This window comes from Nannospalax galili, unplaced genomic scaffold (genome assembly GCF_000622305.1).
Source record: "Nannospalax galili isolate Female #2095 unplaced genomic scaffold, S.galili_v1.0 scaffold970, whole genome shotgun sequence".
Taxonomy (NCBI): Eukaryota; Metazoa; Chordata; class Mammalia; order Rodentia; family Spalacidae; genus Nannospalax; species Nannospalax galili.
Window position 1 is genome coordinate 654,499 of NW_008328699.1, and position 15,138 is coordinate 669,636.

The 15,138-nt window shown below is 42.7% G+C and overlaps 1 protein-coding gene across 1 annotated transcript in view; it reads right to left on the reverse strand.

Annotated features, from left to right (window-relative positions):
• Positions 1-15,138, reverse strand: part of Sar1b (secretion associated Ras related GTPase 1B) — a 49,309-nt gene that overhangs the window by 5,593 nt on the left and 28,578 nt on the right. The window contains exons 3-4 of the mRNA XM_008827942.2: positions 12,585-12,704; positions 5,890-5,955 (exon numbers count right to left, since the gene is read on the reverse strand). Of these exons, the coding sequence (XP_008826164.1) occupies positions 5,890-5,955; positions 12,585-12,704 (186 nt within the window). The remainder of the gene's footprint in view (positions 1-5,889; positions 5,956-12,584; positions 12,705-15,138) is intronic.

The window sequence follows — 15,138 nt, forward strand, 5'->3', positions numbered from 1 at the left end:
GCGTGTAACTGAGAATGTGTGTGGGCACTCTGTGCATACCACAAGGCATACGTAGAGGTCAGAGGAAACTTGTAGGAGTCAGCTGTCTCCTTCTACCATGTGGAACCCGAGGACCAGGCCATTAGGCTTAGCAGTAAATACCTTTACCACCTGAGACATCCCACTGGCCCAATTTGTTCTTATTTTTATTTCAGTTCTTTCCAAAAATATTTTATTATTTTTATTTTATATGTATGAGCGTATTCCCTGCATGTGTGTAAGTGCACCCATGTTGTGCAATGCCTAAGGAGGCTTTCAGAGGTCAAAAGAGGGCACTGGATGTTGGATCTCTGGAACCGGAGTTAAGGCCGGTTGTCAGCCACCATGTGGGTGCTGGTAACCGAACCTGGGTTTCCTGCAAGAGCAGGCAGTGCTCTCAACTGCTGAGCCATCTCTCCAGCCCTATTTTAGTTCTTTTGTATGTGGTATATGTATCTTTTTTTTCTCCTCCTGAGTGCTTTTCTCTTAGTTACTGGTTTAGAACAATTTGACATTTGTAGGTCTTGGTGCCATTGTCTTTGTGTTATGCTTGGAGTTCCCTGAGCTCCTTGGATCTCAGTTTCCAGTTTTCATCACACTGGAAGAAGTGGCATCTACTACTTGTTTCTGTCCCCCTCTTTGGAATTCCTGGTACATGTACATTACGCCCCAGCTTCTTAAACGGTAGGTTACAAATCTATATAGGGTTACTTACATGAGTGTGGGGTCCCAAAAGGTTTGGAAACAGTGCTTTGAATGTACAACAACCAAAAATTAACTACAAAAATCAGTTATGTAATGAATCCAGGGTGTTCTTGGCAGTACTCACACAGATGCATCAGTTTCTCTTTTTAATTTCCTCCTTAGTATGTAAATATCAAATTAGTATATCTTTGTATTGTACTGTTTTTGTTTTTTTGTCTTTTTGAGACAGGGTTTCCCTGTAGCCCCAGCTGTCCTTGAACTCACAGAGACCCAACTGCCTCTGCCTCCTGAGTGCTGGGACTAAAGGCATGTGCCACCACGCCCAGCTTCTTTTTGTTTTTAATTGTTGTCTTGTTTGGAGGGGGATTCTTTTCATTCTAAATAATAATTATTTTTAAATTTTTAATTAATTAATCAATTTTTGCTTTTTTTGAGACACAGCCCTGACTGGCCTGGAACTCATAAAGCAGACCAGGCTGGCCATGAACTCACAGAGATCCATCCCCTGCCTCTGCCTCCTCAGTTCTAGGATTAAAGGCATGTGCCACCATGCCTAGCTAGATTTTATTCTTTTATAATGTTTTATTTTAAAAATTGCTACTTAAGTTGCTAACTTGAGTTTCATAAAAGAAAACATATCATTAGATGAATTTTGACTTGGAATTAGGACAGAATTTCCAATAACTTCTAAAATGGCTCTAGACATATATTTGTCATTTACAATTAACATTTTCATGAGGCAATATTCCCATTTCACCACAAAACATCCAAACATTGGTCCAGTCTGGAAAGAAAACAATGAAGATGCTTTACATCCATAGCATCAGACACTCAGTCAAGATCTTTTTCTCTCTTTTTTTTTTTTTTTTTTTTTTTTTTTTTTTGCACATATGTCATAACAAAGTAATGCCCAGCTAAGTGCTAAAGGGAAAGGCAAAGTATGCTGGCTGGCTGGCTATAGGAAGTGACACCGTACACTGACAATCACACCATACAACAGCGCCATACCATGCCCAGCCAGATCTTTTTATGGAAAAGGAAGCCAGTACATCCATCTCTTTTATACATACACATTAAATTTTTTTTGCTTTTTTTTTTTTAATGTGTATGTGTGTATTGTGTGCATGTACGCAAGTGCAATGCCCACAGAGGACAGAAGAGGGCATTGGATCCCCAAGAACTGAAGTTACAGATGGTTGTTAGATACCATACTGGGGCTGGGATTCGAACCCAGGTCAGCTGTAAGACCACACAGTACTCTTAACTGCTGAGCCACTGTAATGGCCCCAAATGGAATCTCCAAATTATAGGAGCCAAAGTAACTTCATTTTCTTCATTTTGTATAAAGCAGCCACTTTAAACTTCAAAAGCTAGAAAATCGGCCAGCTTCAAGGTCAGGTCTGAACTTAGTTGCTTCCCCTTAGAAGAGTGCCTTCTTTGGAGTAGCTGACCTTGGTCACCTCCCAGACACTGCAGCTGTGCTTCCTGCCTAACCAAGAAGCCTAAATAACAATAGCGATCATAAAGTGCCTTACTGTCAAGGTCTTTATATATCTGTTAAAAGAGGGACTAACAAAAGCTTGTTTTGGCTTCTGTAGTTTGCTTACCTGCTAACTTAGGCCATCCTGACCCTACTCAGGACTACCTGGCATTACCCATGCGTGATGAAATTCTTGTGGTATTTGTGGCTTTTGCCTTTATAAGCTAGTTCCACCCTCCTCCTCCCCTTGGGCAGTGAATCCTGAATCTAAGGGACCATGGATGGCTATAGCCCTAATAAATTTGACCAATTAAAATCTGAATTGGATCTGGTGGTCTTTTCCCAGTGGTTTCAAAACACCATCTCTCCAGTCCACATATTAAATATTTTAAGATTTAAGTGTATAAGTGTCTGCCTGCATGTATGTAAGGGCAACTATGTGATGCAATGCCTGCAGAGGCCAGAGGGGGGCATTAGATTCTCTGGAACTGGAGTTACAGGACTGCTGTTGGTGGCCATGTGGGTGCTGGGAACCAAACCTGGGTTCTAGTACTCAGCCAGTACTCTTAACTGCTGAGTCATCTCTGTAGCCCTAAAATAAATTTTATATGACCTTTTTAAAAAAATATTTTATGTATTATTTTTATTTTATGTGTATGAGTGTGTTGCCTGCATGTAGGTTAAGTGCACCCATGTCGTGCAATGCCACAGAGGTCAGAAGAGACCATCAGGTCCCCTGGTACTGGAGTTATGGACAGTTGTTAGCTGCCATATGGGTGCTGGGATTCAAACCTAGGTCTTCTACAAGAACAACCAGTGTTCTTAACCGCTGAGCTATCTCCCAGCCCCTCCTTATGACTTATTTTTAAAAAGACAATTAATGTTGGGCATGGTAGCGCATGCCTTTAATCCCAGCACTTGGGAGGCAGAGGCAGGTGAATCTTTGTGAGTTCGAGGCCAGCCTGGTCTACATAGTGAGTTGCAGGACAGCTACAGCTGGGGCTACAGGGAGACCCTGTCTCAAAAAGACAAAAAAAAAAAAAAAAAAAAAAAAAAAGACAATTAACTAAAGTCTAGGAAACTATGGGGATAATTTTTTCCATGACAGTCTTTTTTAAAGGAAAAACAATTTTTTCTTTTTTTCTTTTTTTTGGGGGTGGGGGGAGAGGAGGGTTCTTTTCTTGAGACAGAGTCTCCCAATAGCCCAAGCTGGCCTGGAACTCAGAGATCTGCCTGCCAGCTGGGATTAAAGATGTGTGCCACCACATCCCACTTTGAGACAGAGGCTACAAAACTTGCTATGTAGACCAGGCTGGCCTCAATCTTACAGAGATCCACCTGCTTCTGCCTCCTGAGTGCTAGGATTAAAAAAATAATTTTTTGAGTACCCCAATGGAAAATAACTTTCTTCTCTAATCTGAGCTATGATCCATTTTAAAAACAGTATAGAAATGAAGTCTCAGGCAAGCTGCACTAGATTCTAAATTTTATTATTATTATTATTATTTTGTCTATTTTTTGAGACAGGGTCTCCGTGTACTCCCAGCCATCCTGGAACTCACTAGGTAAGACTAGGCTGGCCTCCAACTCACAGAGATCTGCCTGCCTCTCCCTCACAAGTGCTGGGGACTAAAGGTGCGCGTCACCACATCTGGTGTAATAATAATTATTATTATTATTTACACATATGCACACATATACCACAGCACATGTGTGGAGATTAGGGGACAACTTTCAGGAGTCAGTTCTCCTCTTCAACTGTGGGTTCCAGGGATTAAACTCAGGTTTCAAGAATGTGGGGCAAGCACTCTTGCCTGCTGAGCCACCTTGCCAAATTCTAATTCTCTAACCTTTATATCACAGAAATGAATGTGTCAAACAATTATTCTATGCCTTGAATGTTCTTTCTTTGTGTGTGTGTGTGTATTTTTATTTTGTTACAAGGAATATAATCCAATCACTAACTTAAATATTATAGTATACTTATCACAACACTGAATTTCTTTTAACAGACATAGGAGATGCCACAAAAATACCCAACTGTTCCAGTGGCCCAGTGAAAGAGGAAAGAGGTGATCTTATCAAATTTTACAATATAATATATGCAGGAAGAGTGAAGTCATTTGCATTGAAATATGATTTGTTCAATCAGTACCACATGGTAACTCTTAAGTTTTTTTCCTTTTTTCAAAAAAATTTTAATTGAATTTTTGTGTATTTCATACAGAAAATCATCTTTATGCCCCCTTCCCCTCTGGCACCTTCCATAGCCCTACTACTGGAGTTCATACATCCTGTCATTTGTGTTAAGGCCTATCATGTAAAGTTAGTGTCCCCAGAAGTCCCTCTCAGTGCAAGTTCATCCACTGGGATTTAGTCAGCCTATCAAGAGTCCCTCCCTTTAAGAAGATCAGCTCTTCCTCAACCAGCAGTAGTCAGCTGCCAATAATTCTTCGACTAAGATTGGGGCTGTTCATTTGCACAGTTCTGTGCTGGGTTTTTGTCTGCTTAAGTCTGCGTGGGTCTTGTGCATGCTGACATCACTGCTGTAGGTTTGTACGAGAAGGGTCCAGGTGCCTGTAGGACGATTTCCATATGGCCATGCACCTCCTCCCTGGCCCTCAAATGTTCTTTCACTAGCCACATCTCCTTAAAATCTTTTCAAGAATATGTAGTATCAGGTTTTTTAAATATCTGAATTTTGCCGGGTGTGGTGGTGCATACCTTTAATCCCAGCACTTGGGAGGCAGAAGCAGGCAGATCTCTGTGAGTTCGAGGCCAGCCTGGTCTACATAGTGAGTTCCAGGCCAGCTGGAGCTACAGGGAGACCCCGTCTCAAAAAGAAAAAAAAAAAAAAGAATTTTTTTTAAACAATGTTAGGAATCAAACCCACGCTAGGCAAGCTCTCGAGCATGGAGCATCCTCACCATCAACAGGCATGTGCCCAACCATCCTGTGGTGGACCCACAGCCCTTAACCATGTTTTTAGAATGCCTACTGGCTCTGAAATATTCATGTGCTATGACTTACTATGTGCCAAGCTCTGCCAAATACTTCTGGGTATATAAGAAATGAACAGGATATTTGCCACAGGCTTAGTTCAGGGAACCAGACGGTCTTCCTGAGCACTTGCTTCAGAGATGCACACAGATGCACTAAGTGCCAGGGAAGCACAGCTGAGCACATCCAACTGAGAGTGGCTTCTCAGGGGAGGAGCAGGTATACACACACTGCACAGCAGGAGTCACTGCACACAGAGGACGATGACTGAGCAATGCAGAAGGGGACAAGAGGTCTGCTTTGTGGTATGGAGTCCAGGAAGAGGAGACAGGGCAAAGACCAGAAGAGCAGGCAGTGCTGAGGGGTCTTTTTTAGCAGTAATCATGTTCAAAATATGATTTTCACATCAGGAGATAGATACCCTGACACAAAGAGAGAATGGAAGCTAAACTTTACTCATACTTTGCCACCATAAGCAACTCAGACTTAAATGGAAATCACCTTTTGCTTTGAAAGCGTGTATGTAGGGGTAGTGGCCCTTAAATTTTAGTCTGGTCTTAGGTGAAGAGGCAGATTCATGCACTGAAACCACCCTGTAGTGGACCCCCACAAGATGTGAAACATAATGGCCACAGTTTGAGAAGTTAAAATAAAACAAAGAAACTGTAAGAGAAATGGGACCTTACCTTGGACATGTCCACCCAGATCAAAGGTTGTAAATGTCATGCCAGCGATAGTGAGTTCTTCTGATGCTAAATAAAAACACAACATTTTTTTTTTTTTTTAAAAGACAGGGTCTCCCTCTAGCCCCAACTGTCCTGGAACTATGTAGACCAGGCTGGCCTTGAACTCACAGAGATCCACCTGCCTCTGCCTCCCCAGTGCTGGGATTAAAGGCGTGCGCCACCACGCCCAGCAAAACACAACATTTTTATAGCATAAAAACCAGAACTATGCCAAGCATGGTGACTCATGCCTATAATCCCAGCACTTGGGGGGTGGAGGCGTAAGGATCAGGAGTTTAAGGCCATCCTTGGCTATGGAATGAGTCTGAAGCCAGCCTAGGATACATGAGACCTAGTTCACACCTTCCATTTCTCTCTTCATTGAGTACATGTTTTCCTTTAAATCCTTTGTCATAAGAGCTTTTTAAAATGCAAAAGAAAGCAAAGGAAGGAGAGAGGGAGGGCAGGCTGGTAAGATGGCTCAGCAGGTAAAGGTGTCTGGCTTGCCATTATGCCTAAGGACTTGAATTCAATCTCCAGAACTCACAAGGTAGAAGAGGAAAACTGACTCTGCAAGTTGTCTTCTGACCACACATGCTCTACAGCACACCACTCCTCCCAAATAAACAGAGAGAGAGAAAAAGAAATAAAGAGAAAGGCAGAAGAAACGATGAACTTCTAAAATTGAATTACATTTTATTTTTTGAGACTGGGCCTCCTATAACCCAGGCTGACCTTGAACTTGCTATGTAGCTGATTACAGGCATGAACCACCATGTCAGTTTCTGCAGACTATGCCCAGTTTCATACTTGCTAGGTAAGTATTCTACCAACTGAGCTAGACTCAGCATGTAGGAGTTGTCTGCACACCTTATCTGCTAATTTCATCATCTTCATCATTTCTGGGTCTGCTTCACCTGATTGAGCTTCTTCACATGTTTTATTAGTGTCGTATCAGATACTAAATTTTGTTGTATTCCTCTAACTTTTGTTCTAGTGGACAATTAAGTTGCTTACAGATTAGTTTTTATGATTTCTTAGAGTAGATCTAGAATGGCCTTTCATTTGGGGCTAGTTTAGCCCCTAATAGATATGAACTAAGGTGTGATATTTCTGGGTTCTCTACTAAATGCCCTGTTTCCAGTAGTTTCTCCAACTGGCTGGTGGGACTTTGAACTCTCTCAGCCCCACATGAGTTCTAGCAATCACACACAGACTGCAAATTCAGTCATGCAAATTTCTGGAATAATTTCTCTTAAGTTTTCCTCTTCAGTACTGTACCCAACAAATTCTAGTCAGTTTGGCCTTGGTCACTACTCATATTCTGGTCTCTGTCTCCTCAACTCAGGAAGACCACTGACAGGACTGTTGGCGTTTCCTCCTACACCAAAGTCTAAAAAATACCTCTTGGCATAAAGCTAGAATGCAAAAGAGTTTACTTTCCTTTTCTTAGGAATTATGGTCCTGTGCTAGCTACTGCACGTTTGATAACAACTATAGTATAAATACTAATGTCTAGTTAACTAGTTTATAGTGGGAGAGACTTCTAGACTGTTATCAACCCTCATGGACAAAGGCAGAAGTTTCCCACATTACAAGGGAAATTACAATTACGGAGCCAGTTAATTTTGTTAAGGAACTCTAAACTGGGTGGGGTAGCACACACTGTAATCTCCAGCAACTGGAAAGCTGAGGAAGACGAAAGATGGTGAGTCTGAGGCTAGCCTGGGCCACAGAGCAAGACCCTGTCTCAAAAACAAAAAGGGTCCAGCAAGATAGGTTAACAGGGGGCTGAAGAGATGGCTCAGTGGTTAGGAACACTTCTGGCTCGTCCAGGGGACCTCAGCACCCACATGGCAACTGAAAACTGTAACTAGTTCTAGGGAATCCAACTCCCTCTTCTGGCCTCCTTGAGCACTTCCCCCACCTGGTATACCTTCACACATGCAGGCAAAACACTCATACACATAAAAACAAAAAAATTTTTTTTTTCCTTTTTTTAACTTTTTTGTTGTTGGTCTTTTTGAGACAGGGTCTCCCTGTAGCCACAGCTGGCCTGGAACTCACTTCATAGTCCAGGCTGGCCTTGATCTCACAGAGATCCACCTGTCTCTGCCCCCCAAGTATTAGGTCTAAAGGTGTATGCCACCACATTCAGCAAGAAAAAATCTTAAAAGAACATATTTTTTAAGATGGCTTAGTAGCTAATGGCAACTGTAATCAAGCATGATGACTTGAGTTTGATTTCCAGGACCTACAGAAGAAGAGAAATGATTCTCTCAAGTTGTTTTCTGACCACATAAGTGACATGGTGCATGTCTCCATGTACACATACACACATAAATAATAAACAATTTTAAACCAAAAGAGACTAAAAATAAATAACTAAAAGCCAGACCTGTAATCCAGCAAATATTTATTACAATCTGTGTTCAAAGTCACTATTGATAAGGAAAGGATAATGCTTGGATATGGCTGGCTGTGCACTTGTATGGTTACATCTCCAATATACTCTCTGCTCTAGAAAAGAACTTCCAGGCCAGGTGTAGTGGTGCATGCCTTTAATCCCAGCACTCAGGAGGCAGAGTCAGGCAGATCTCTGTCAGAGCAAGGCCAGCCTGGTCTACATAGTGGGCTCCAGGCCAGCTGGGGTCAGGGAAGAACCTGTTTCAAACAAAAACAAAACAAAACAAAACAAAAAAACCCATCACCACCAATAACAACAAAAAAAACCCCAAACAAAACAAAAAGTATTTGGAGGCTAAAGAGTCATGGCTCAGCAATTAAGAGTGTTTACTTCTCTTCCAGAGGACCTGGATTCAGTTCCCAGCATCCACATGACAGCACACAAACACCCGTAACTCCAGTTCCAGGGGATCTGATGCCTTCCTCTGGACTCCCCACACTACACACATGTGGTGCACTTACATACATATAGGCAAAATACTCATGTACATAAATATAAGTAAAGAGGGGCTGGAGAGATGGCTCAGAGGTTAAGAGCACTGACTACTCTTGCAGAGGACCCAGGTTCGATTCCCAGCACCCACATGGCAGCTACAAATCATCCTTAACTCCAGTTCCAGGGGAATCCGAAGCCCTCTTCTGATCTCCTCCGCATTGCATGACATGGCTGTACTCACTTACATGCAGGCAACACACTCATACACATAAAATTTAAAAAAAAATTTTAAATATAAATAAAATGACCTTAACTGTCCTTTTTTTTTTTATTTTATTTTATGTGTAAGCATGTATTGCCTGCATGTAGGTAAGTGCATCTGTGTCGTGCAATGCCTGTGGAGGTCAGAAGAGGCTGTTGGATCCCCTGGGACTGGAGTTATGGACAGTTGTTAGCTGCCATGTGGGTGCTGGGATTTGAACCCAGGTCTTCTGCAAGAACAACTGCAAGAACAACTCTTAACTGCTGAGCCATCTCTCCAGCCCCTTAACTTTTAAAAACAGTTCCAACTTAAGGAATGGAAAGAGTACTGTCAACATCAGAACTCCCTTCCCTGTCAGTGCCCAATCCCACCCATCACCAGAAGCAACCACTGAGCTCAGTTCTACTACCACAGGTTATTTTGGCCAGTTCTAAATTTTCCTCTAAATGGTATCATGTAGCAGGTAACTTCTTGTGTCCAGCTTCTTTCGTGTAATGTAATATGACTGGTTTATTTATTTGTTTACTCATTTATTTTGAGAAAAGTTCTTATTTATATCCCTGGCTGGTCTGGAATTTGCTCTGTGGACCAGACTAGCCCCAAACTCATGATCTTCCTGCCTTCCCCCAACCAAGTGCTGGGAGGCACACACCATCACACCTAGATTTCATTCCTCTTTCTTTTGACCATAATCACACTGTTTTGCTTTCCTTTTCTTTCACAAGCATCTGAGGTATGCCCGGTTTTTGGCTACTACAAATAAACCCAGTATAAAAATTCCTGTGCAAAGCTTTTGGTAAATATACATTCTCTTTACCAGGATAAACACCTGGTCCAACTGTCAGGTCAGAGGGTACAGGGTGCTGCCTTTTCCACACCACACGTACTTTAAACTGAAAACTTGAAGTAAGAAGACATGAGATGCAGCAAAGCTGATAGCACCTGCTCTGTGCCACTGTGGCAGCCTGTGTCTAGAACAATGTCTGACACAAGCAGGTGCTCAGGAAACATTTGTGGAATAAAAGAGAGCAAGCCGGGTGTGGTGGCGCATGCCTTTGATCCCAGCACAAGAAGCAGCCAGATCTCTGGGAGTTCAAGGTCTCCAAAGACCAAAACCAAAAGCTGAGCTCTTTAAAAAAATGTATTTTGCCGGGCGTGGTAGTGCACGCCTTTAATCCCAGCACAAGAAGCAGCTAGATCTCTGGGAGTTCAAGGTCTCCAAAGACCAAAACCAAAAGCTGAGCTCTTTAAAAAATGTATTTTGCCGGGCGTGGTGGCGCACGCCTTTAATCCCAGCACTTGGGAGGCAGAGGCAGGTGGATCTCTGTGAGTTCAAGGCCAGCCTGGTCTACATAGTGAGCTCCAGGACAGCTGGGGCTACAGGGAGACCCTGTCTCTAAAAGACAAAAAAAAAAAAATTATTTTTTGCTGGGTATCACAGCACTCAGGAGGCAGAGGTAGGCAGATCTCTGTGAGTTCGAGGCATGGCAATTCTCTGCATGGCAATTCTCGTGGAGGCCAGCAGAGGGCATCAGATCCCCTGGAACTGGAGTCACAGAGTTGCATCCATGTGGGTGCCGGGAATTGAACCCAGGTCCTCTGCAAGAGTAGCAGTGCTGTTAACCCCTGAGGCACGGCTCCAGCCTCATGATCGTTTTTTCAACAGTACTGGTTTTAGGGTCTTTTGTTATTTGTTTTGCTCTTTGAAACAGGGTTTAACTATATAGTGTGGCTGGCCTGGAACTTGCTATGTAGACCAGGCTAGCCTCAAACTCAAAGAACTCAACTTCTTGCCAGGCATTGTGACACACATCTTTACTTTCAGCACTCAGGAGTAGAGGCAGGTGGATCTCTGAGAGTTTCAGGCTAGCTTGGTCTACATATTGAGTTCCAGGTCAGCCAGGGTTACATAGTGAGATCCTGTCTAAAAGACAAAAACAGGGGCTGGAGAGATGGCTCAGTGGATCTCAGTGGGGTCTCTCCCTCCCCTCGTGGGTCATTGGCCACTGATCCATGAGAACAAAGGGAGCAGAAGTGACGAACGGGATCAGGACGGCCAGTGAGCACTGATGGAAGAAAGCCCTTCCGGGGAGGCAGATTCAGTGATACAGCTTTGTTTATTCAGTGGGGGTTAGGGAGTTATAGTGTGGAGGCAGCAGCCAAAACCTCAGCTGATAGGTGCTCATAGTATGCTTTATTTACATGTGGCAGGGGGATCCTATCATCGGACTATAGGGCAATGCCTAATTATCATACAGAAAAAACCTGGGGGTTTTATTGCAGGTAACTATGCCAAAGGTCATGTTCTAAATAAGGTCAGGAATCAGTGCTTGGTGGCACTTTCCAGGTAAGTTGGGCAAGAAGCCCCTGCTGAAAAAGTAGCCGACCTTAACAGCAGGGTTCCCCAACAGATAAGACCACTGGTTACTCTTGCAGAGGATCCAGGTTTGATTCCCAGCACCCACATGGAGGTTAACAACCACTGTAACTCCAGTTCCAGGGGAATCTGATGCTCTCTTCTGACCCCCATGGGCATTGCATGGCATGGGTGCGCTTACATAAATACAGACAATATACTCATAAAATAAAAGTAATAAATAAAATATAAACAAAACCCAAAACTGTGTAGTTGTGTCAGTCAAGCCCCATTCTCTTTTCCTAAAATAAAAAAAGTAATTTTATAATCTCCCTTTTCCAACTTAGCAGTTTCATAATAAAAATATCTGCATTGTCTTGTTCTTTTCTTTAAATATTTACTAAATGAAATACAGAATTATTTACTTTTAGGTCTAGTTTTCAAACACAGACACACACACACAAATACACTTTCTAAAAAAAAATCTGTAGTTGGCTCTTACTATGAAGGCCTGGTTAGCCTGGAACTCACTATGTAGACCAGGCTGGCTTCGAACTTCTGGTGACCAACCTGCTTTTGCCTTCTGAATGCTGGAATTACAGGTCTGCACCACTGTGCCCAGCTTATATTCACTATTAAAGCTACTCTGGGGGGCTGGAGATGTAGCCCAGTTGGTAGAGTACTTATCTAACATGCATGAGGTCCTAGGCTCTGTCTCCGACACAGAAGAAAAAAGCTACATTAAGTTATAAATACACAAATTAGTTCTCTCTCTCTCTCTCTCTCTCTCTCTCTCTCTTTCTCTCTCTCTCTCTCTCTGTGTGTGTGTGTGTGTGTGTGTGTGTGTGTGTCTGCTGTCTCTCTCAGTCTCTCTAGTTTTCTAGTTTTGTGAGGTTTTCACCAGAACTCTAGTGCAGCCAAGTGCTGGGATGAAAGGTCTGAGTGAGTATTACTTCAAGATTTTAGTATGTGCTCTAGGAGCCAGACCACTTACTATTTACCCAGCTATTTCAGGAATAGGCCAAAAATCTCATCATAATTTATTCGTCAAAAACCCCAAATCAGAAAAGTTTAGGGCGGGCCTATGACTCAGCATTGTCATTCAAGTTTGATGAGGTGTGGAAGGACATACTCACTGGGATGTAGTGTTGGGACGTGCTGTCCAAGTCTGTCATCTTTCAGCATGTGTAGCAATGTTGTTTTCCCTGCATTATCCAATCCAAGAAACACCAATTTACCAGTTTTCTTATATAATCCTGCAGAGCAAGAGCTATGATCAGTCAAAGTGATATCAGATTATCCAAATGACTTTATACTTGATATGACACTAAAATGGTATGTTGCTATTGCTAAGACATTTAAAATATGCCTCTTTTTTCTTCCCTAATGCCCTTGCATAAATCCATATTAAAACCCTAGCCAGGTGTGCTGCCATACACCTTTAATCCCCACACTCAGGAGGCAGAGGCTGATCTCTGTGAGTTCCAGGTCAGCCCCAGCTACATAGAGAGACCCCATCTGTTTTATAAAAAATAAAATAAAATAAAATAAAAATGGACTCCAACTCTGCCTCAAAGTAAATAAACAATAAATAAACGAGTAATAAATAAACTTGAATTCCTAAGTTTATTTTCAGGTTTGTTTGTTTTGTTTTGATTTCTGCTTGGTTGTACTTGGGGGTTAGAGCCAGGTCATGCTGTGCAAGTGCTATATACCCCAGACCTCTTTTCATTTCATTGTGTGATACGATCTTACCAACTGCTCAAGTTGGACTTGATTGTGATCTTCCTGCCTGTTTCCTGACTAGCTCCAGTTACAAGCCTGAACCCCAAATAAGACCCAGTTCTTATTTTCAGTTTTTAAAAAAATTATATATATATGAGTGTTTTGTCTGCATGTAAGTTGCACCCATGTGTGGATTGCCCACAGAGGTCAAAAGAGGGAGTCGGATCCCTGGGAACTGGAGTAACTAACAACTGCAGGTTGTTAGTTACAATATGGGATGTGGGTGCTGGAAACTGAACCCAGGACCTCTGAAAGAACAGCCAGTGCTCTCAAATGCTAAGCCATCTCTTCAGCCCCTTCTTTTCCACTTTTAAAGTGCAATTTAAAAATCTGTTCATTTGCCAGGCAGGCATGGTGGCCTATGCCTTTAATCTCAGTACTCAGGAAGCAGAGGCAGGCTGCTATCAGTGAGTTCAAGACTAGCCTGGTCTACACAGTGAGTTCTAGGTCTGCTGGGGTTACATAGTGAGAGCCTGTCGTTTTTTTAATATTTTATTATTTTTATTTTATGTGTATGAGTGTACTGCCTGCATGTATGTGAGTGCACCTATGGCATGCAATGCAGCGGAGGTCAGAAGAGGATGTCGGATTGCCCTGGAACTGGAGTTAAAGACGGTTCATAGCTGCCATGTGGGTGCTGAGACTCGAACCCAGGTGTTCTGTAAGAGCAGTCAGTGCTCTTAACCACTGAGCTATCTTTCCAGCCCAGAGAACCTGTTTTTTGTTTGTTTGTTTTTTTAAATAAAAAGCACAAAAAAACACACTACATTTGACACAAAAAGAAGTTGGGCATGGTAGTAAAGACGTGAAATCTCAATACTCTGAGGCAGGCCAGCTGGAGCTACATGGGAGACCCTGTCTCAAAAGAAAAAAGAAGTTTTTGGTGATGGGGATTGAACCCAGGGTCTCACAAATGCTAAGTACATAACTATATCACTAACCTACACCTCTAGCTTTATTTTTGAGGTGTTTAGCTATTTGACCTCACTAAGTACAAAGGATAAGGGAACTTTTCTGGACTCACGGCAGAGTCCAGTTCAAAAAATATTTACTTGGGACCAGCAAGATGGCTCGGCAGGTAAAGGTACTTGTCATAAAGCCTGACAGTCTGAGTTCAGTCCCCAGAACCAACATGGTGGAAGAAGAGAACCAACCAGTTCTTGCAAATTGTCCTCTGACATCCACATTTATGCCATGGTATGCATACATGCTCCAACACACATACACACAAATAAGTAGTAATTTAGAATTTGGAGAGGGGCTGGAGAGATTGCTCAGCAGTTAAGAACACTGGTTGTTCTTGCAGAAGACCCGGGTTTGAATCCCAGCACCCACATGGCAGCTAACAACTGTCCATAACTCCAGTCCCAGGGGATCCAACAGCCTCTTCTGCCCTCCACAAGCATTGCATGACATGGGTGCACTTACCTACATGCAGGCACTACACACATACACATAAAATAAAAATAATAAAATTAAAAAAAAAAAGAATTTGGAGGCTGGAGAGATGGCACAGTGGTTAAGAGCACTGGCCGCTCTTGCAGAGGACCCACGTTTGGTTCCCAGCATGCACATGGTGGCTAACAACTGTCCGTCTCCAGTTACAGGGGATCCAAGGCCCTCTTCTGACTTCATGGGCATTGCATGACATGGTGCACTTACATACATGCAGGTAATATACTCATACACATAAAATAACAAAAATTTTTTTTTGAAACAGGGTCTCCCTGTAGCCCCAGCTGGCCCTGAACTCACAGGGATCTGCCTGCCTCTGCTGGGCTGGGATTAAAGGCATGCACCACCACGCCCAGCCAAATTAAAATATTTTTTTAAAAATTTAAAAACTTGGGCTTCCTGGGCGTGGTGGTGCACACCTTTAATCCCAGCACTCAGGAGGCAGAGGCA